The following is a 24,245-nucleotide window of genomic DNA, read 5'->3' on the forward strand; positions in this document are numbered from 1 at the left end:
CCAAGATAACCTACTGCATGTAAAGTACAAAAATAACAGAAAATAATAACAATAAAAGCAAAAATCACTGTATATACTCAGTAGGTATGGAAGCATCAATAGAGAGAAAGTTAACATTGTGAGTCAAACACCACTCTTCTGTAGTTCTGCAGAACTGCAGCCTATTGAGTATGTCCAGAATATTCTGTTTTCCTTTCAGATTTTCTGCATTTGCAGTATTTTTGTTGTAGTATACAACATGAAGCCTCTCCGAGGCACTAGAGGACTGAGGGAGGTGGTTTTAGACTGCTGCTCTGGCATGTAACCATTGACCATCCTGAAGTTTACTATTGACTACAAACTGAATTGGACTAACCACTTCCATACCATGGCTACAAGAGCAGGGTAGAGACTAGGAATCCCGTGGCTATTAACTCACATCCTCACTCCTTATGTCAAGGCACAAATCAGGAGTGTGATTAGTACTTTCCACTTGACTGCATTAGGTCAGCTACATCAAAACGTTTTGTACCATCCGGGATTTACAGCCGGCTTGATTGATACCCATTTAACATCTTCATCATTCACACCCTTCATCACTGATACACAGTGCAACAGTGTGTACCATCTACAAGATGCATTACAACAATTCACAAAGTTGCTTTGATAACATCTTCGCAACTGGTGACCTTTACCACTGAGGAGAACAAGGACAGCAGGTATGCAGAAACACCATGACCTGCAAATTTCACTCTAAGCTATCCCAATCTTGACTTGGAACCATATCTCCATTTTTTTCAAGTGTTGCTGAACTCACTTTTGGACAGCATTGCTGTGCACCTCGAAGACCACAGCAGTTCAAGAAGGCGGCTCACTACTGTCTACTCAAGGACAACATGGAATAGCCAATAAATGATCACCCAGCCAGCATTGCCCACAAGTGTGAATTAATAGTTTAATGTGCATATTACAATTAGAAATGCAATTTCCTACTGTTTGAAAATTCCCTATGCTAACTCCAGGAATATAAAGCAGTGCGAACACTACCCAATGACTATCTGGAGACATATCCAAATGACACTAAGTTGAAGTAATTAGTAATTCTTTGAAACACTACTCTGATGTGTTCATATCTGAAAGAAAATTCAAGGCCTGTAAACTATTGTAAATATAGCTACATGATTCTTTCTACATAAATTATAAATGGCTTACATTTGAACAGAACAGTAAAATGCTGCTTGCATAAGTGCATGATTATCATTCCTTTTAACTGCATATATATTCTTTTATTTCCATTCAAATAGGAGAGAATGACAGGAGTGGTTAATACATAATGGATGGGAGCTAGTTTTTGGAACAATAGTAGTATGAAGAGAATTTGAAATAGCAAACTATCACATTTTACCCGACTAACCTATTTGATGTCATTCAGGCAGTTGCAGGAGGGATAGTTAGCTGAAGTATTCGCTGAAAGTAAATTGTAAAAAAAAAATGAAATTTGAACTCCTTGTATAAAATGCTGAATTAACATTGTTACTTGTTTATGGGTATGAAAGTTTGATTATACACATAATTATATGTTGTTTCTGGTGCTTAAGAACAGGGCAGATATTGCCAGTTGGCAGGATTTCAGGCTCTCTTGGGCTCAGTGCCAGTACCTCTGTGCAAGAGCTTTTGAATGTTGCAGGGAAATGGTGTGGACAATATTGTGCTGCAATATGTTGCACAGCGCAATTATTATAGATGCCACTTTCAGTCCCTTGTGGCTTATTTCTGGAGGCTTGAATTTGAATCCAGTCCCAAATCAAAGCCAGATGGAAGTTTTATTCCAGTACTAGTTCTGTTTATTTTGGCAGAGAGAATGATTTTGGACATTGTACTAGGCCCCCACTAATACAGGATAAACAGCCTGTTCCAACTAAAAGTGCCTGCAGTTCATGTTTAGTAACAATTTTAATGTCATTCAATGTGGCAGGTGATGAAGTAGCTATTGATTGCAGGAAACTTTCAGCAAATTGTTGCAAACTGCATGTTTGTGTTTCACGGGTATCTGGCCATGCACTGTGGATTTGAGTATCAGCAAGCAGCCAGAGTGATTCTTACTGGTGATCGTATAAGTACTGGACTTGATCAGCAGTGGAGAGTAAATGTTTCAGTCCGGATGAATGCGCAGTTCAGAGAAAAGTTTTGTTTTAAAAAATGTACACAAGCCACCTGCAGATGGCAGTGTATCAAGAAACTTTTGGCTTGTGTCATTTTTTCAGCCCATTTTCTGGGATGGAAAATTGTTTTCTGTTGAGAGGTTCATTTCCAAGGACTGGGAGATGCAGAGTTTGCACAGGATCTGAGAAAGTAATGTTCAAAAGAGGAAACTGCGAATTCCAGAAGACATTCTTGACCTGGCGTTTTTATGGAGGTGGGGCTTCATAAGTACAAAAACTTTCCATGACATTGGTACACATGAGAAGAGAATACGTTGAGCATGTGGCAAGTAAATGGGAGTGAGATAATATCCTTTGGCGTCCTTTTGGAAAATCTGTTTTCTGAATTGTTGTTTGCCTTCAACATACATGAACATGATGATTTGCTCAGCTCGTTTTCCGTAATTGGTGCCTGAGTGCTTGCTAACAAATGTAGGCTCATTCTTGCTCTCATGTGTTCCGTTTGGAAGAAATAAATGTTCTTGTCTTAAGGGACAGAAATAAATAAGGAAAGACATTTCCCCCCATTCTGAACTGAAACTTGGATAAATAGTAAGATAATACCTTATGAATGTTTTATTTGATTAGGCATTTTTTACCTTCCAGTACTCAAAGCTTACAAAATGTCAATGTTCATTGGTATTCTGTAAATGTTATATAGTTTAATTGTCGACTGCTGGGCTTTGCTTTTGCATTATAACAGAAATTGGTGTCTAAGACTTGGTGTGAACCAACAAGATTCTAAGAAATAGAAGCAAAAGTAGGTCTTTCATTGAACCTGCTCTGACATTCAATAAGAACATGACTGATGTGATTGTGACCTTAATTCCACTTACCTGCCTACATCTCCATAATCCTTGACTTCCTAGTAATCAAACATATTTCTTACTCAGCCTTGAATATGTTCAAAAGCCCAACATTCATTTCTGTCTAGGGAAGAGCAATCCAAAGCTTATTAGAAAAGAAAACAGAAATTGCTGCAAAGGCTCAGCAGCTCTGGCAGCATCTTAGAGAGAAATCAGAGTTAACACATTGGGTCCAATGACATTTCTTCAGAACAAAGATTATTAGATTTCAGAGAGAATAATTTCCTCCTCATCTCTATCTTAAGTTGGAGACCCTTTATTTTAGACTGTGCTTCCTATTCCAGATTCCCCCCATTAAGGGTAACCTCCTCTTACCATCAACCCTATTAAGTCCCCTCAGAGGTTTATATGTTTCAACAAGATCACCTCTCATTCTTCCAATAAGTCAAGGCTGAACCTTCTCATTAAGCAAGCCCTTCATCCTAGGAATTGGTGCAGTGAATCTTCTTTGAACTGTTGGCAATGCAGTATGGCCTATGTTAAATAAGGTAGTCAAAACAGCATGCAGTAAATTACCTCGCCTCCCTAACCATTCCTCCCACCTCAAGCCCCACCTCCATCTCCTATCCACTAACCTCATCCCGCCTCCTTGACCTGTCCGTCCTCCCTGGACCGACCTATCCCCTCCCTAACTCCCCACCTACACTCACCTTTACTGGCTCCATCCCCGCCTCTTTGACCTGTCTGTCTCCTCTCCACCTATCTTCTCCTTTATCCATCTTCTATCCGCCTCCCCCTCTCTCCCCATTTATTTCAGAATCCCCTTCCCCTCCCCCATTTCTGAAGAAGGGTCTCGACCTGAAACGTCAGCTTTTCTGCTCCTCTGATGCTGCTTGGCCTGCTGTGTTCATCTAGCTCTACACCTTGTTATGCAGTAAATTAGATGTGGTCTCGCCAATGCCCTGTTTAGTTTTAGAAGACTTCCTACTTTTGTACTTTATCCTCCTTGCCTTCCTAATTGCTTACTGTACTTGCGTGCTGACATTTTGTGATTCATGTATAAGGACACCTTTAACCCTCTGTAACACAGCATGCTGCAGTCTCTTTTAGACTCAAGTCATATTCTCCTTTTCCATTCTTTGTACCAAACTTCACATTTTTCCATATTATATTCCATCTGCCAATGTTTTGCCCTTTCACTTAACCTAGCTATGTTCCTTAGCAGAATCTTTGTATCTACATTTCAACTTGCTTTCCTACATACCTGGAAATTTAGCTATAAAACAATCAATTCCTTCATCCAAGTTTTTAAAAAAGGTTCTAAATGGTTAAGAACCCAGCACTTATGATACATTGATCCCAACATTCTATTTTCTGTTAGTCAATGATTGTCCATGTTAATATATCATTCACAATACCATGAGCTCCTGCACATTTAGCTTTAATGTGATACAGAGTTGAATGGTTTCTGGAAATTCAAATGCACTACATTTACTGGCTCCCCTTCATCCACCTTGCTTGTCACATTCTTAATGAATGCTAATAAATTTGTTAAACATGCTTTCTCTGTCACAAAACCATGTTGAATCTGTCTGATTGTACTATGATTTTCTGAATCTCATGCCACTAGTTCCCTAATAATGGATTCTAGTATTTTCCAATGATAGCTATTAAGTCAACTCATCTATCATTTCTGATGTACAGAATACCGAGGACACACACGTCATGCCCTTTACACAACTGTCCCCTTGGCTCAGAACACAATAATACTATTTTTTTTTCACCCACTTGATTCTCTTAAAGAACATTGCCTGAAAAATGATTCCAGATTTGGTCAGTTTTATGTGATGAAGTAGCATTGCCTACCTTAAGCTGTAGTAAAACATATTGGCATTGTCTCACCTGTGCCTATTATCAGGCATTTATTTGTGGCATTTAATAACTATTTCGCTGACTGAAATGCAGCTTTAGTTTTATACATGAAGTGTAGCAAAGCATGTAAATTAAATTCTCATAGTGCCAGGGACTCTGGTTCGATTCTAGTCTTGGGCAATGGTGTGTGTGGAATTCTCTCCATGTCTGCATGAGTTTCTGCTGGGTGCTCCAGTTTCCTCCCATAGCCAAGGTAAAATTACCCTGTAGTGTACAAGAATGTGCATGCTAGGTGGATTAGCTAGGGTAAATGTGAGGTAACAAGGGATAGAGTAGGACACTTGGTATGGGGAGGATTCCTCCTTTAGAGGAATGGTGTGAACTCAATGGGCTAAATGGTCTATTTCCACACTGTATGAATTTTATGGTTCTACGTGCAGACTCGTTCCCCCGATATAGGCTCCAGGCCATTGAATATTTGCCAGGACCTCAGGGGAGGAAAAATGCTATTATTGTTTTGGTATATAATTGTTTTGTTATACAATTATTGTACATTTGTTTTCCTCATAGAAACAGATTATCATTAAATTCATCAGTTTTAATGTCCATGTGACGAAAGCAAAATTTTTGTGTAATGTTTTTGGCTTTGTATTGGCATCTATAATTCTTTCGTAAAACAAGCTTCAGTCAAAGAAATGATTTTTCAGTTTAACATCACAGTTTTGCGACAATTAAATGGTTCATTCAATATTATTTACTTGAGGGTGAAATCAAGCTGCTAATTCAAATGATAGCTTATGTGATTTGTTGAGGACTGTGTCTGATTGTGATCTTCTTTAATTTAACTGATCAGTTCTTTTTAGCTCTGGTTATTGTTTCAAGAGAATTTATTAGCAGTTTGTTTTTGTGAAAGTAATGAGGCTATCAGGGGATTTTGAAGAGACAAAAGGATTTTTGTAGCTTTGAAAGTCTAAACTTGCAAAGAGATTGAATTAAATCAGAAAGCTATATGTGAGAAGAGAACTAAAGGAGTGAATACAACTACATCGTGTTATAGCTGAGACAGGAGTGCACTGATTATCAACCCCACCATTCCACCGTCAAACCCATTAAAACATGCTGATTAAATTACCAAAATGGCCAAATGCTTCTTGTTAGTGCTAGTATACAGAACAAAAGAAACATCCACAAGGCTTTTATAAATAAGTAAAAGCAATCTGTTTATTGTAAACAAAATTTAATTTAAAATTAAGTAAAAATCAGCAATGAGCAGCTAAATTATAATCCCATACACAGACGCGCCATTTAAAAATGACAATTTTTTCTGCCGAGAATATTTTTAACGATACATGGCAAAAAGGGAAAAACAAAACCCTGTGATCAAGCTTGTGAAAGCCATGGATTAAAACTGACGATTTTTCACATCCACTGGATTTCCTTTTGACAGAACTGAATATCAGACAGCTCTAGATTGATTATAGACAACCATCTTGGATTGCAAGTGACATTGATTTGAGAGTCTGGGGAGTCAATATCCATCTCTCCAGGTGTTCCCAGGAAAAAAGAAATACTTGCATTTGAAAACTTTGTCAGGTTCCAGGAACTTCTACTGGGAAACATGATTTCAGGAGAAGGACTTGCAATTTCAGGGGCATCTTCTTTGTATTGATCCCTGCTTTACAATAGAATTCTAAGACCAGAAAGGGTTGCTAAGCGACCATTGGCAGAGAGGCCCTCACTCTTTCAAATCCATGTTTTCTAGTAATGAAGGTAATAAACCCATCTCTTATTTCCTTGAAAACTTTGCTTGGCTGTTTTATAAAGTCACTCAGTTTCCAGTAAACAGCAGGTAAACTGCAGCATGACATTAAACTGCTGGTTTCATTTCCAATGATTCACATGGTTAAAAATCCTGTCAATCAAATAGTTCAAAATCGTCCAGTGTTTTCCAGATAGTCTTTAATATACATATATGTTCATCTTTAATATACATATATATCATAGAACAGAGTAGCCTTTATTGTCATTTATACTCAAAGTATTGCGAAAAGTTTATACCTCACCAATTACAGCACCGACCTAGATGCAAAAGTACATAGGCACAGCTGCTTTAGTTACAATATTTAGACAATACAGAAATAAAATGTCCAACATTACAGAAAAGAGTTCAGTACAGCAAACCTCACTGGCATCTAGCATCCAGTCTGCACCAGGCCCTGACTCCACACAGCGCCGGTGACATGCCATGCTGGGAGGCTGCTGCAACATGCCGAGAGGCCCCTATCAGAGGAGGCCACTGCGCCAGGCTGGGAGGTTGCCACACCGAAGTTGGCATCATCAGAATAGACGTGACGGAGACAGAGGAACTGGGAGAATGGAATGGAGTCCTTACAGGAAGCAGGATGTGAGGACGTATAGTCAAGGTAACTGTGGGAGTTGGTCAGTTTGTAGTGGCTATTGGTAGCCAGCCTGTCCCCAGAAATAGAAACAAAGATGTCCAGGAAGGAAAGGGAGAATTCAGAGGTGGACCGGGTGTAAATTGGAAGTGAAATTGATAAACATTTCTAATTCCGGACGAGAACGGGAAGCTGCATTGATGATATAATCAATATACCAGAGAAAGAATTGCAGGTAGGGTCCGGAATAGGACTGGAACAAGGAATGTTTGTACCGCACAAATAGACAGGCATAATTGGAGTCCATGACTGTACCCATAGCCAACCCTCTGACCTGAAGAAAGTGAGATGAGTTGAAAGAGAAGTTGTTCAGGGTGAGGACGAGCTCGACGTAATGGAAGATGTTGGTGGCAGATGGGATGGTTCAGGCCTTCGTTCCAGAATGAAGCAGCAAGCCCTGAGACTATCCTGATGGGGGATGGATGTGTAAAGGGATTACACGTCCATGGTAACCCGGGCAGGCAGGAACCTGCAAATTGGAAATTCTGAAACTGATGTAAAGCATTAGAAGAATCACAAATGTAAGTGCAATTAAGGCAATTAGGTCTATGTTGTCTGTACCTTTCTGCATGTGGATGCCTCTTTAGTGCAGCAACTCTCCCATATGATCACCAGTATTGTGTGGATCTCCTTTCAATTTCTCAGCACTTTGGGGAAGATTCAATCTATGCCCTGGATTTATTACTTTTGAGTCCAGTTTCATACTATGCAATCCAAAGCTACGGGCAGTTTTTTAGAACATTTAAAATTGGGTGAAGCTCTCCCACAGGATTTAACTTTGGGACCACCTCCATTTATTGTATGTCTTTATAATTAGACCATAAGACAAAAAGGAATAGGAACAGGAGTAGGTCTTTCGGCCCCTCAAGCCTGTTCTCTTATTCAATCGGATCAGAGCTAAATCATATGTCCACTTTCCTGTGTTTGCCCCTCAACCATTGATTCCCCTACTAATCAAGAACTTGTATATTTAAGGCTGAGATAGACACAAGGTCTCAGCCTCCACAACTCTCTGTGGCAAGGAGTTTCAAAGACTCAACCCTCTGAGAGAAGAAATTCTCCCTCATCTCAACCTTACACTGATACCTCCTATTCTGACACCATGTCCTCTGTTCCTATACTCTGTCATGAGAGGAAACATTCCCTCAGCATTTACCCTGTCAAGCCTCTTAAGAATCCTAAGTTTTGATCTAAACACAGTGAAGGAACAGTGGTATAGTTCTAAATCAGGATGGAGTGTGACTTGGAGGGAACTTGGTGGTGGTGTGCCTATGTTAGCTGTATCACCATGTATCTAGGTGCTAAAAGGATGCAGGTTTGGAAGGTGCTGGCAGCGGAACTTTGGTGAGTTGTTGTAATGCACCTCGTGGATGCAGGCATATTTACACACTCCTGCCACTGTGCATCAGTAATGGAGGGAATGAATTTGAGGGTGTTGGGTGGGCTTCTTTGTCCTGCATGATGAGAGCTCTTGAGTATTGTTGGACCTGCGCTCATCCAGGTAAATGGTGAAATTCAATCAAACTCCAAACTTGTGCCTTGAAGATGGTGGACAGGCTTTGTCTTTGAGGAGTCAGGAGGTTAAGCAACACATCCTAGAGTTCTCAGCCTCAGACCTATCTCTTGGAGCCACAGTATTTATATGCCTGAAAAAAATCACTTGGATGTTGATAGTTGGGGATTCAGTAATGGTAATGCCATTGAATGTCAAGCAACAATGAGTGAATTCTATCTGTTGGAAATGGTTGTTGCCTGGCACTTGTGTAAATATTACTTGTCACTCATCAGCCCAAGTCAAAATGTTGTCTAGGTCTTGCCGCATTTGAGCATGGACTACTTTGGTTTCTAAGGAGTCAAGAATGTTGTCGACCATTGTACAATTATCAGCAAACATCTCCACCTTTGATCTTATGTTGGAGGGAAAGTCATTGATGAAGCAGCTAAAAAAATTGTTAGGCCTAGGACAAAGGTCTTGGGGCTGAGATGAAAAACCTTAATCATCTTCCTTTTTTGACAGGTATGACTCTAATGAGTGGAGAGTTTTCCCAAAGATTCAAATTGACTCTAGTTTTGCCAGAGATCTTTCACACCACAGCCAGTCAGACACTGCCTTGATGACAAAGGTCATCACCCTCACCTATTCTCCCTCCCCTCCTTTCCTGAGTTCAGCTCGTATGTTCATGCTTAAAACTGTAATTAAGTCAGGAGCCGAGGTCAGGCACTAGGCTAAAAAATGCCTCAAAGCAGGGGTGTGTTGGGGGGCTGTTAGGGAATTGTAGAAAGAACCTTACTGTCAGAGAAGATGTAAAAACATTAACAAGTAAGAACGAGGATGTAGTGCTGGATAACTGTAATTATAACCAAATATGATAGGAGGGGATAGAGTGTACAATCATGAATGTAGATGAGTTTATTATCTGGATAATGCATGCTCCTGCCAGGTCTGTTTTGAGCAGGGAGGCATTCATTGAGGTCAGCTGTCAAACAGCATGTCCTGTCTGTTGTTCACAACAGGCAAGATACTGACCACATCCAATCAGCCTGTGCTTGTTAATCTCAATACGCACTGTGCAACATTAGATGTGATTGTATTATAGGACAATGTTTGCTAAATAATCCTGAATGTGGAAGGAATTATGCTGATAACCAATTTAAAATTGTCAGTTGGGCTCACAACAAGGTACACTTGTGTACATTGAAAGCTAAATATGTTGATAATACTCTCAATATTGACACACAGAGCCCTGTTCTTTGCAGACAGGAAGAATATTTCCACATATTGTTCCAGTCCTATTCCAGCCTCCACCCACAACTCTTTCTCCGGTATATCAATAATATCATCGGTGCTGCTTCCCTCTCTCGTCCGGAATTGGAAAAGTTTCTCGGTTTTTGCTTCCAATTTCCACCTGCCCTCACTTACACCCTGTCTATATCTGACTCATACCTTTCCTTCCTCAATATTTCTGTTTTTAACTTCTGAGGATAGACTGGCCACTAATATCCACTAAAAACCCACCCAGTCCCATAGTTACCTGGACCACACGTCCTTGCACCCTGCTTTTTGTAAAGACTCCATCCCATTCTCTCAGTTCCTCCATCTCTGTCACATATGTTCTGATGAGGCCAGCTTTAACAAAGGAGCCTCCAAAATGTCCACTTTCTTCCTCAACTGAGGATTCCAAAGTCCTTTGTCAACAGGGCCCTCAATCAGGTCCGACGCATCTCCTGCACGTTGGCCCTCACCCCCTCTCTTCCCTCCTGCAACAGCGATAAGGTTCTCTTTGTCCTTACCTACCATCCCACTAGTATCCGCATCCAGAAGATCATCAGCAGCCATTTCCACCACCTCCAGCGAGATGCCACCATCCGACACATGTTGCCCTCCCCTTCCTTGTCCGCCTTCTGCTCGGACTGTTCCCTCCAGGACACTCTGGTCCACTCTTCCTTCACCCCCAACACCCCCCACGCCAACTGTTCCACGGCACCTTCCCCTGCAATTACTGAAAGTGTAACTCTTGCCCATTTACCTTCTCCCTCCTCAGTATCCAAGGGCCCAAACGTACCTTCCAGGTGAAGCAGCACTTTATCTGCGCCTCCCAGAATCTAATCTACTGCATTTGCTGCTCACAATGTGGTCTCCTGCATACTGGGGAAACCAAGCTTAGACTGGGTGACCGCTTCACAGAACATCTATGTTCTACCTGCAAATATGACCCTGAGTTCCCAGTTGCCTGCCACTTCAACACATCACCCTGTTCCCTGGCCAATATCTCTGTCTCAGGCTTGCTGCAGTGCTCCAACAAAGCTCAGTGTATGCTGGAAGAACAACACCTCATTTTCCACTTGGGGACCCTTCAGCCTTCAGGACTCAATATCGCATTCAATAGCTTTAGGGTTTGAACTCCCCTATGTCCCAGCCCCCACTGCCACACACCAGGCCTTGTGATCATATAGTCTGCTATTACACATAACCCATTGTCAACCATTAACAGTCCATTAACAGCTATTTATCCTTCTAGCCAGATCGTTATCCACTCCTTTGTCTGTCTAATTGTTCTTTTCTGTCTTTATCCCCACCTATCATTTACGCCTTACCCCCTCCCCCACCCTATCTTCTGCATAAAATCCGACATTTTCCTAGCTATCATGAGTTCTGACGAAGGGTCACTGGACCCGAAAAGTTAACTCTGATTTCTCTCCACAAATGCTGCCAGACCTGCTGAGCTTTTCCAACAATTTCTGTTTTTGCTTATTCCAACTTAGCAAAATATGGGACAGCTATTGTCTGGTTCAACCCTCAAAATGATGCCTTAATCAATCAGAGCCAACATGTGTAATTTAACTTTAAACTGAGCTTTGCAATTAAGTGACAATCATCATCTGGAGATTCGCCTTGGAGGACCTCTACCAATCAGAATCTATTTAACAACTAATCAGTGCTTTCTCATACAAATAAAATGCTGTTTGCTGTTACATTGGTGTTCTTGTGGATGCCAAGATGATTGCAAATAAAGCTTTGACAAATTGTGTGTTTTTATTTCAACATTACTCAAGTTCTGTACAATCAAACTAATACTTTTACTGTAGCAAAATGCTCAAGATCATATTGAATGAACAGTTTTTTCATGAACTTAAACTGCAAACACAACATTAACCTTTTTACTTTCACGCAACCAAAAACACATTTCATGGATGCAATTTAAACTGTCCTTTAAGTAGATATTCAGTTCTCCTGGATGCAATCTAATGTGATTCTTAGGCACCAAGGGTTATTTTAAGCTCCTCTCCATTGCCTGGATTTGGCAAACTTACCTTGTCTGTGAGTTTTTGGGGATATGTTCAGACTTTCTGCTTTCAAAACCTACCTTCTTGGCAACAAGAATCACATAGGCCTTGTATCCAGGTAGAAATGCTGATTAGCTATTCTTGAGAATCCTTACTGTCTTATTTTGTAAGTAAATATAGTTCAAAGTACAGCACTTACACTCTGATAATTCTCAAGACTTGTCTGGGCCCTCGATGATTCACACTCTCTATACAAATAGTCAGGATGGTTATAAATGCATCTGGCATGCTTGCCTTCATTGCTCAGTCCTTTGATTCGGGCAGTGATGTTGAGGTTGTACAGGACATTGGTGAGACCTGTTCTAGAATACTGTGTCTGGTTCTGGTCGCCCAGTTATAGGAAGGATATTATCAAGCTGGAGAGGGTTCGGAAGAGATTTACCAGGCTCTTGCCAGGTATGGGAGGTTTGAGTTATAAGGAAAGGCTGGATAAGCTGGGACCTTTTTTCACTGAAACATAGGAAGTTGAGAGGCGACCTGGTAGAAATTTATAAAATAATGAGAGATATAGATAGAGTTCATGATAGTTGTCTTTTCCCTAGGGTAGGGGATTTCAAGACTAGGGATCACATTTTTAAGACGAAAGGAGAGAGATTTAAAAAAGACACTAGAGGCAAATTTTCTACACAGAGGTGATTCACGTAGGGAATGAACTGCCAGAGGAAGTGGTGCATGTGGGTACAATTACAACATTTAAAAGACATTTGGATAAGTACATGAATAGGAAAGGTTTGGAGGGATTTAGGCCAGGAGCAGGCATGTGGGATTAGTTTAGTTTAGGATTATGTTCAGCATGCACTGGTTGGACCAAAGGGTCTGTCTTTGTGCTGTATGACTCTATAGACTACTCCCATTGTCCCAAGCCATAAACTCCTTACCCCTTCTTCCTAATAACACTATGAAGGTCCTGTTTTTAATCTTTAATAATCGAACCATTCTGTGATAGGCTTGCTATCAGACAGACTTCAGAACAGGTCAGGTGATTCTGTTTATTTTATCTTAAATTAAAGGCACATTCCCAAAACCTAATAATCTTTAAAACCCGCAGTTGTAAAATTGCATTTTATCTCTTAGTCAGCTAAATGGAGCTAAAAAGAATCAGGAATATTTATTCAATATTGGTAACCATTGAGGTGATTTCTGAATAATAGTAATAATATTCCATTCTAATTTAATTTATTTTAAATTATAAATTAGCTGTTAATCATTAGCTGTCTGGTGATCTGAATCTGTAGGTTATTTATTGGAAGGAAATTAGGTCAACCTTTAAAAAGAGGTCAGCAACTGTTATACTGTTGTTTTCCATTTAGTTTGATTCAGAATTCTTGAATGCAGCATCAGTTTAAATAACGCAGTTTACCAAGAGATGTAAAGCTCACCAGTACCAATATCTTCAGTCTTTGAACAGTCTGTGCACTATTGCTGCACCCGTTCCATTTCAAATATGTAAATACTTCACAGATTTAAAACTCATCTCCAGAAACAATCCAAAAATACAAACTCTCATTGTTGAGCCCTTTGCCATTCTAAATCTCTCGTCACTTTAATAAGAGAAGTTCAGTAGATGGTTCTGTCAGCATATGTTATACTTTATTAGTTTGGAGGGTCAGGGAGAATTTTCGCACAAGTTCCCTTGAAGAGATCATAGAAATTGGGTATGCACAACCTGTAGAAAGAATGAGCTTAGCAGCAGAATGGTCTATTTTGCTCCCAGTGTTTCTTGCTATATCATAATATTCTATTTGATTAGATCAGCTTATATGTGGTCAGCTTCTCATGGAGGATAGCAAAAAGAGAAACTTAATCAAAGTAAACAACCAAAATGTTCATGCTACCCACAATTGGAATTCCTTCTACAGACCAGGTACATGTTGCCCCATTTTAGTCACTATCCAACACATTTACTGTCTATAGATACAAAGGGGAAGATATTGACTTTGTGAATGCTGTCATGTAAAATGGTTGATAAGAACTTGGCGGCTTGTTTTACAATCTCTCCTTTTTATTTCTATTGAAGTCAATTGAAATATAACTTGGAGGGAATGCAAAATGGAATACAGGCTTACAACCACACATTTTTAAACTACCTTTAACTGTAGCACAAAGTCAAAATCGTCCTGAAGTATACAAAGTGTAGAGGAAAGGCCAACTCACCGATCAAACAAAATCCTGCCTTATTGTGAAGTTGTACAAATTAATTTACAACAATCAATACTTAAACTAATAATTTAGTGAGATGCTCAGAGTCACTTAGTATTATGCTATAGTTCTGTGAGGATGACTTAAAAAGTACCAGTAACACTTTCGTGTGAATAGGCAGAAAATTGCTCTGAACAATAATATAGAAACATTTACAATGCATATGTCAAATTTCTCCTTGACTATCTTAGCAAGGTTAGGCTATTTATCTTAAATTTATTAAAACTTTATTAAATTGATATAATTTATACAAACAAGTTAATTATTTATATATGACTATTGTGTGTGGTCATTTGTATCAATAAATATATCATACATTTGTAAATTCAAATTTTGTATGATATTTAAGGGCAATTGCTATACCCGGTAATTAGGGTTGGTGCATGTGAAGGTTCATATCCAGAACATATGCTGTTCTGTCAAGAATGCTGGCAGACAGCTGGGTATTTTCAGCATTTTCAGTTTTTCCCACACATTTTCATTTCCGTACAAATTTATGTATTCTAATTTAAGTATCATTGAAACCCAAACACATTTTGTCGAAGCTTTCCATCTTGCACTTATCAAGACATTTGTAAAAGTACCAATGTAACAAGGGACAATGCTTCATGCTGTTTGAGAAGAATGTGCTGATTGACAAATGGACTCTGATTGGTAGGTAAGTGCCTTGGTGAATACACCGGTTAGATGAGAGAATGACGGGTACTATATAGAGATTTAATAACATAATAAATAATAAAAGCATATCTCCTTTGTCTGTCTTCAATGGACAGTTTATTCATTTATGAATAACTACGCTGTATTATGGCTGTCCTGCATCCAAGTGAGCAGATATTTCAAATTAGCCAAATTATCAATTGCTGATTTTAGACACCAGGCCAATCATCAGGGGTCTTTAGTCACAAATCTTGTGTGTCCTCTTCTTCAGCAGGGCTTTAATTAACTGGAAAAAAAACACTGTGATGCTGGAAATCTGAAATAAAAACAGAAAGCACTGGAAATGCTTAGCAGGTCTGGCAGCATCTGTGGAATAAGAAATAGTGTTAATGTTTCTTCTCCGATATGACTCTTCTTCGGACCTCTTCTCATTAACAGTTTATGTCTGTCATAAGCATTTAAGAAGACAAGGAATAGGAGCTGGAGTAGACCATTAGCCCCACTGAGATTCTTCCAGCAGTCAGAAGGCCAATGGGTGATCTATCTCTGCTCTACTTTCCCAAACTGTCCCCATTTCCCTTAATTCATGTTGTATGCAAAAATCAATTGACTCACTTTGAACACAGACAATGACTGAGCATCCGCAACTCTCTGGGGCAGAGAAATCCAAAGATCCATAACTTTGTGAATAAAGCAATGCCTCCACAGCTAAATGGCTGACCTCTTATTCAAAAACTGTGATCCCACATTTTAGGAACCCCAGCCTGGGATAAACATTGATTTCATTACCTACCCAGTCATGCCTTTAAGAATTGGATATGTGTCAATTAGCTCTCATTTTTCCAAATTCTGGGCAATATGCACTAACTTTATTTAATCTCTCCTTTATATTCCACAATCACCTCATCCAGCAATAGTCTGTGAGCTTTCATTCTAGGTTTCCTTAGGGAAGGAAACCAAAACAGAACACAATATTCCAGGTGTGACCTCAAAGGCCCTGCATAAATATTTTCAAGACTATGTTTACCCTTACACTCAAATCCTTTTGAACCAAAGTTTAACAAATTGTTTGTCACTTTAATTGCTTGTTGTTGTTCATTTAGTTTCACTGTATTCTTAATAGGGCAAGTAACATCATTTTCCTGCTTCTTTGGCTTTTTCCAAGCGTCCCTCATGACTCTGTGTTATTAATCCATCTAAGTTTTCTTCTTCCTCTTCTGTTTTTAACAATGAATTTATCCAGTCAACTGCTTTCACTACAATTCTGTCAGGTCTTAATTTCCAATGTCCACATTTCCTATCATATTCACTAGATCTTCATTTGTTCTGGTTGTGTGTTTAATGTGGTCTGCATACCTGAGATTCCAAATGCTATAACCTCCTATGATGCAGCCACATCTTTCTGCTAACTCTTCCTGGACCATCATCATTATTTCTCCCACAGTACCAGTCAGCACAGGTGATGGAGGACAACCTTGCATTCTATTATGGGTGCCAACTCTGATGACTCCTGAAGCATTTTTGTCTATCTTTTGCATTATCCACACAAGATGTTAGTTGTTACTTGCTGCACCTGCATGTTAACCTTCTGTGATTCACCCGCATGGACATCTGCATCATTCTAAATGAGAACACTTTGAACTATCTTGGCATTCAAAAATGACTTTTATTTTCATGTATTCTATTCCATCTGCTATGCCCTTAACAATTCGCCCAATCTGTCTCTATCCAACTGCAGCCTCTTTGTTTTCTCTTCACTGCGTACATTCCCACCTAACATTTTATGGTCAGCAACCTTAGATACATTACACTCTTTCCCCATATCTAGGTCATAAATAGTAGATTGTAATTAGCTGAGTCTGAAGTACGAATTCTTGTAGCATCTGTTAGTTACAGGCCTGAGACCTGAAAATATTTTGCTTATTCCTGTAATATCCTCAATCCGACAAGTGCTGATTTTCTGTAATAACTTTTGTGTGGCACCTTAATGAATGTCTTTTGACAATGGGCCTTTTTCTGGTTGGCAGTATGCAATAATGGTGTGCCACAGAGATCAGTGCTGGGAACTCAACTATTTATAATTTATATAAATAGTTTAGATGAAGGGATGGGTAGAATAATTGCCAAATTTGCTAATGACACAAAGATAGATAGGAAAGTAAATTATAAAGAGGTGGCATGGTGGCTTAGTGGTTAGCACTGCTGCCTCACAGTACCAGGGTCCTGGGTTCAATTCCACCCTTGGGTGACTGTCTGTGTGGAGTTTGCATGTTCTCCCCATTACTGCGTGTGTTTCCTCTGGGTGCTCTGGTTTCCTCCCACAGTCCAAAGATGTGCAGGCTAGGTGGATTGGTCATGCTAAATTGCCCATAGTGTTCAGGGATGTGTAGATTAGGTGGGTTATAGGGGAATGGGTCTGGGTGGGATGCTCTGAGGGCCAGTGTAGACTTGTTGGGCTGAAGGGCCTGTTTCCACACTGTATGAAATAATGAGATAATCCAAGAACAATACATCGATTACGGTTACATTGTATTCATCCAACTTAAAATTCTATTAGATTTCCCTTTCACAAATCTGTATTGATTCTGCTTAGGTAAATTATGATTTTCTAAGTGCCTTGTAACCATGTTTCTAATAACAGGCTTGAACATTTTGCTACTATTGATGTTAGGCTAATTGTCCTAAAGCTGCCAGTTTTGTCTGTTCCTTCTTACTTAAGTAGCAGGGTTATAATCACAAATCATAGAATCCCTACAGTGTAAAACAGGCTATTTGGCCCAACAAGTCCATGCCGACCCTCCAAAGAGCATTCCACCCTATCCCTGCAACTCTGCACCTCTTGTGGCTAAGCTGTCTAGCCTACATATCCCTGGACACTAAGGGCAATTTAGCATGGGCAATCCCCTTAGCCTGCACATCTTTGGACTGTGGGAGAAAACCGGAGCACCCAAAGGAAAGCCACACAAACTGGGAGAAATGTGCAAACTCTGCACAGACTGGCACCTGAGACTGGAATCAAGCCCGGGTACCTGGGTGTTGTGAGGTAGCAATGCTAACCACTGAGCCACCATGCCATCCCTGGAAGATGGAAAGCAAATATAGCCACTATCTGTATAGACCACCTTTTAAACCCTAGGATGCAGATTGAAAGATCCAGGGGATTTGGCACCACTTGGTTCCATTATATTCTCCAGTGCTACTTAATTATTTTTTCTGTATAGATTTCTTTAAGTTAGTCACTGTCACTGAATCTTTGATTCTACAATCATCTATTGTGAAGACAGATACGAAGTGTTTAATTTTTCTGTTATAATTTCACATGGTTTTGCCTTCAATGTGTCATGCTTGCATTCACTAATCTCTTTCGAGCTAGAGAATGGAGTTTGTTGTGGGCTTCGGATTTTCCAATGTTTGTTGTGTCAATAGAGCATAGGACTTAGAAGCAGGAATAGGCCATTTTGCCCTTCATGCCCTCCCAGATCATGCCTCCACTTACCTCTCTCTACCCATAACCCCTCACTCATCTTTCTATTGAAAATCTATCTAACTCAGCCTTGAATAATGTTAAAGATCTAACCTCCACTAAGTATGGAGCAAGATAATTCCACATACTGATGAGCCTCTGAGAGAGAAAAAAACATGTCCTTCTCTGTCTTAAAAGGGAAACCTCTTACTCTAAAACTATGCCCCCTGGACATAGTCTGTACACAATGGAAACATCCTCCATATATTCACCTTATCTAGGTTCATTTAGATGTTATATGTTTCAATAAAATTATGTCTCATTCTCTAAACATCAATATGTATAGACCAAACCTGTTCAACCTTTCTGTATATGATCGCCCTTTCATCCCAGGAATTATTCATATGAACCTTCCTTGAATTGCTTCTAAAGCGATTGTGTCCTTTTTTCAAACAGAGACCGAATACTCTGCACACTGTATATACACTGTACTCCAGATGAGGTCTCACCAATACCCTGTGCAACTGCCGGAAAACTGCCCAATTTTTATACTCCATTCTCCTTGTAATAAACAACAACCTTCCCTTTGTTTTCCTAATCACTTGCTGTACTTGGATGCTAACTTCACATGATTCATATATCAGGAAACCCAAATCCCTCTATACCACTAGTTTCTGTAATCACTTTCCACCCTCTGAGTAGGCCTGTGTACCAATATGTGTTGTCATTGTTTTATCAAATTGAATACTGGTTTTGGCACACTCATAGGAGTTGTTCATGTAAATTATGATTTGCACCAAATTCAAATCTACAGCTGCCACAGGAGAATGTGATCGCACGATGACAATTACCCAAATGTCAGTTTAATTTAAGTTTCTTTGCACTGATGCTCTATTTTCTTGCTTTTGGAGGCCAGTTGCCTCTACACATCTGTTATGGAGCAGGACAGATTGGGGTCATGTCCATTTCTACAACCACAGATGCCAATTCAGGTTTGTGTACTGAAGCTACTCTTTTCATGTGGAAAGTTGAATTATGGCCTAAGGTGAAATGATCTATTTATGCGTATTGGCAGGCTGAGAACTGTTGCAAAGCCGCAGCTGTGGCTGGGTGAACTGAAATATCAGCTAGCATTGGGACATAGCCCTGTGACCCTGAGGGTTCAAAGAGCAAAATGCTCAAGATCAGTTTTCTTCATATGCAGAATGTTGGTCAGGCAGCTGGGCAGTATTTATGCTAGCTCTAATGTATGTAACACTTGCTTCTGTGATTATGGTGTATTTTGTTGGAAATAGTTATTATTTAAATATGATTTTGCCTGGACCTCACATTTGGAGCTAGTTAATGGGAAAATATTTACAAAACTAACTTTGGGTGGGATCTTTTAGGAGTTAGAACAACATGAGCTAGGCAGAATCACACGAGAAGTGTTGCGAGCCTTAACTTAATGTCGGGAGCAACTCGCAATGTCTTTTACGCATCTTCCAAGCTTGTTAAATGCCGCAACTCGCCTCATTGATATTCAGCACCCTATTTTGTCGAGGACACCAAACAAAGTGGATGTTGAGAATTCTCAACGTGGAAGTCAGGCCAGGTACCTGGCGACTTCAGCTTGCTGCTTGCTGCACAGGAACTGTATGTTGTTCACAGGACACCACATCTCACGGCATGCTCCATGGGCACTGGACCCCCCCTGCCATACACACACACACACACACACACACACACACACACAAAAACGTTTATACATATTGGCAACCACCTCTATGAATGCTCATGACACAGCTCCAATCCACTAACAGTGCAGCTCTGCACTTCAGGCAGCACTGGCAACTATTATTCTAATGCTGCTGCAAGGACACAGTGCATTCAGGGACATGCCCAGCTCATTAGCTGGACCAGGCTGCATCCCCAGGCTGTTTGCTTGCTGTCATAGCACTCATTCACTCTGAGGCCACTTGAATGGTCACAGCACCCCTACCCTGCCTTGCCTTGCCCTGTGTTTTTGTTTTGCCCCCTTAGCCAGAGGTACTAGGCTCAGAGTACTGCTGTATTGCCTTACAGTTTAGCACAGGCACAAAGCCAGGAAACTTGTCATGGTTGCCAGCAGGCCTCAGTCCGGTCAAAGGATCCAGTCTTTGGTCAGGGGATTCCTGCACAATAAATTACAGTATGTCAAGGACAGCCTTTGATATTAATCCTGGAGTTGGACAGAGTCAGTCAACCTCTCTGGACAGTCAAGATGCTCACCTTATAAGGGGTGAAGTGCTGAATGTTGGGAAGCACACCACCGACTCTTTCTAGCCTATTGTAGGCTGTTTCTCTCCTGAGAGGGAGGCAGGTATTAAGAGAGATGGAAGTGGGTGGCACAGCATGTAGTAAGTGCTGGTGCAGGTGGCGAGGGCCCTCAGCAAGTGAGTAGGCACTGTAGAGGGCATGCAGAGTTAGTGGCATCAGGGGTTGGAGTGGGTGACAGTGAGTTGCGGAAGTTGCAGGCAATAGTGAGAGTCATATAGTGAAAAAAGGCACTGACCATCTTCCTACAATGCTGTGTATTACTCTAGATGGCTGAGACTGCATTGACCCAGGTGGTCACCTTGAACTAGGCTGGTATGGTTAGGTAATTTGGCCTCATGTGTTGGTCCTGGGCCAGAGGCTTTCCTGCCGCTGTGCCACCCCATCCAGCAGGTCCTCCAGGTCCCTGTCTGCATAGCAGGGCACTCATTTCGTCCTGTCTATATGTCAGAGGCATATGTCAAGAAACAGGCTGGGCAGCTCCAGATTGATAGTGTTTGCGTGGATGCACAATAGTCTTTTAAAGATTGTGGACACAGGAATATGGTCCATTCTGGGATATGCCAGCAGTTATGAATTGTTCCAGGAATGGTGCATGGCAAGATTGAGCTAGAATTGGTCAAGAGGGATGCCATAGGGGTGAGGTAGGTAGTTCATGAGGTTATTTGGGTAAGATACAGTGAGAAAACAAAGTTAAGACTCATGGCAAAAAACCCTCCAAGAAACCCAACACAATTGGCACATAGCCAAAAAAACATAAGTTTAGCCCTTTGACAAATACGTTTTGTTTGTAGAGAGAAAAATGTGTGAAAGGCAATGCATTAGGCGTGCGGTGGTGTAACCATGTATTTTAATTAACAGTTATGTTGTGCTTGCAGACAGATGACAGTGAATTTGCTTAAACACTGTTCTGAAAGATATTGTCCTTTTTAGTGATGAATTAATTGTGCTTTTTTAGATCAGGTTTACAATTTCACAAAAAGCTGGAGGCCTAAGGAAGCACTGATTCACAATCCTGGCTCCCACTAAGAACATTTCCAGAAGGTGCTCCTGGCTGTGGATGAGTTTGGCCCTTGATTAAACTCTTTAGGTGGGTGCATCTCTAACCAGGAAAGCAGGCCTTTCTCCCTTGTTGCTGCCATATTCCGCCCATTTGCATTTACGGTGGGGTTTTTGTTGATGGGGAAATAAGTGGGAACATTATTATGCAAAGCATAATATGTATGTATGACGTTAACAGGATTACAATCCTGTTTTCATGTGAGTGGAGTACATATTCCACTCAGGAAATGAAATTTGATGTCTTATATCTAACCCTCCTCCGAATTTCCTTCCCTTCTCTTTAAAGGTATTGTCTGATTCTGCAGTAAAACAGTTAGATTTCTCTGGCCACATCCCTGTGCCCACCTTTTCTATCATTATGTTGTTTGTTAGTGCTCAAATGCAACTTCCTGTGAAAAATAAATTACAATACAAAATTACTATGAAAATAGTTCAAGTCTCTCAATGTACTATCTGGTAGTCATCCAGATTGCTGCAGTCAATATGCACAAATGGTATCACTAACCACTGCCAATGACCACTCCTGCTGTTTCTCAGTAAAGTTGCATTGCACAGGATTGGCGATTCACTGTGTACTTGATGGATGTTGCACTGCTGGAGGTGTTGTCACCTTTATTGAGATATTAAACTGAGGTCCTATGTGCTGTTCAGCTGAAAGGAAAGACCACATAGCACTATTGGCAACAGAGCAGATAGCTCCATCAGAACAATGCTATCAAAGCAGATTAACTGATTAGCTAGCTGCTGTTTGTGGGATCCTTCTATTTCATTTGCCCAAATAACACCCAGTCACTACAGTTTCAAAGAAGATAATTCATTGTTGATTAAATGCTTGAGATATGAATAAGTATTAGGGCAAGTTCTTTCTCTTACAGGTGAATTCATGTTTAGATTTTCTATAATTACCTCTCTGTTTCAACATGCTGTGCAACGATATCATGCTACAATCTTTCCAACATGATTGAAAGATATTGTGCAGTGCACCAGGCTGTTTCAAGTAACAGAACTCTATTTGAGGTAAAGCTGTTTCATGCTTCATGGAGCGTTCCTTGCTGTAGTGTGAGTTTCATTGCATTAGTTCTGCACCTTGATAGAGGCTTAGTGATGGTAGCATTGCAGAATTTCTATGATCCAAATGCCATCCTTCTATCTTAACTGACAGGAAAGAGCATGCTGGATTAAATGAACAAAGGATTTAAGTACAAAAATGTATTTAAATTGGTTTTCTTAAATTCTGCTCCCTCCACATCCTATAAAAGATGAAATCAAAAGTAATTCAATCACAGTGAGTGAGGTGAATAAATTGTTAAAATAAACAACTGTCTGAGAGTGATGAGTTTATCATGTAATAAACCTTTTAACCAAGCTCAAATCAGGAGATGGACAAAATTAGCCCAATTTCCAATGACTTGTGTATCCCTATTTAGATACATACAGCATCTGTCACATCTGAAAAAAAAACTAATACTAGACAATATCAAATAAGCCACTAAGTGTTTTCAGTAAATGTTTAGGTTACAATTTATTGAGAATCCATTAAGGTACAAGCAGTGTTGTGCTCAATGCCTTCTTCCAAGGTGTTTTTTTTTTAAGTTGCAGAGAAATAGTACCCAAATTGGTATTGCTGTGACGTGACAGCTAAATTTGTGTTAGGCTCGTGATCATTATACTCCTCTTGCTGTTGCTACTTGCATTCTAAGATCCATTTTGAAGAAATAAATTGTGATGTTTAAATCCTTGTCTAAAATATCTTTCAGTCAGATGAATTCATTTCAGATTACTTAGATGTTTTTAATTTACAGACGCTATTTGAATTTTTAAGTCAACTAATGTACACAAGATTATCCTTTCTAACAAGATTTTACTTGACTTAACAATCCTGTGAGTCCAGCAATTGAACAGACCATCACGAAAGCCAACCTCCCATCCATGGACTCCATTTACACTTCTCGTTGCCGCAGAAAGGCTGCCACCGTCATCAAAGACCCTTCCCACCCCAGTAATACTCTCTTTCAACCTCTTCCGTCAGGCAGAAGGTAACAGAAGCTTGAACACATGTACCAACGGGTTCAAGAACAGCTTCTTCCCTGCTGTTATTAGACTGACTCTGTAATTCCAAATCTAATATTGATCTTGCTTTTGTGCACTTCATGAACAGCCATAACCCTGTATGCCTCACTCTGTCAAAACACCCTATGAACGGTATGTCCTTGTATGTTATGATCTGCCTGTACTGCTTGCAAAACAAAACTGTTCACTGTACTCAGGTGCATGTGACAACAACAAATCAAATGAAATTTTGCGAACCAATAGCCCTGGGACTGGTCATAAAAAGAATATCTGCTTATTTATGTCAAAAAATATAAGCACTGGCAAGTGGACACTTGCCCCAAATGTCAGAAAGTTGCAG

The 24,245-nt window shown here is 40.2% G+C and overlaps 1 protein-coding gene across 2 annotated transcripts in view; it reads left to right on the top strand.

Moving 5' to 3' along the window:
* Positions 1-24,245, top strand: part of LOC109911951 (calcipressin-2-like) — a 336,670-nt gene that overhangs the window by 118,593 nt on the left and 193,832 nt on the right. The window contains exon 1 of one of the 2 annotated variants that reach the window (XM_048596551.1): positions 2,320-2,395. The exons of the other annotated variant lie outside the window; for it this stretch is intronic. Within the exon in view, the coding sequence (XP_048452508.1) occupies positions 2,390-2,395 (6 nt within the window). The 5' untranslated portion in view covers positions 2,320-2,389. Of the gene's footprint in view, positions 1-2,319; positions 2,396-24,245 lie in introns of those variants that run through there. 2 annotated transcript variants of the gene reach the window in all.

The sequence above is a fragment of the Rhincodon typus genome, chromosome 5 (genome assembly GCF_021869965.1).
Source record: "Rhincodon typus isolate 14 chromosome 5, sRhiTyp1.1, whole genome shotgun sequence".
In the NCBI taxonomy this organism is placed as follows: Eukaryota; Metazoa; Chordata; class Chondrichthyes; order Orectolobiformes; family Rhincodontidae; genus Rhincodon; species Rhincodon typus.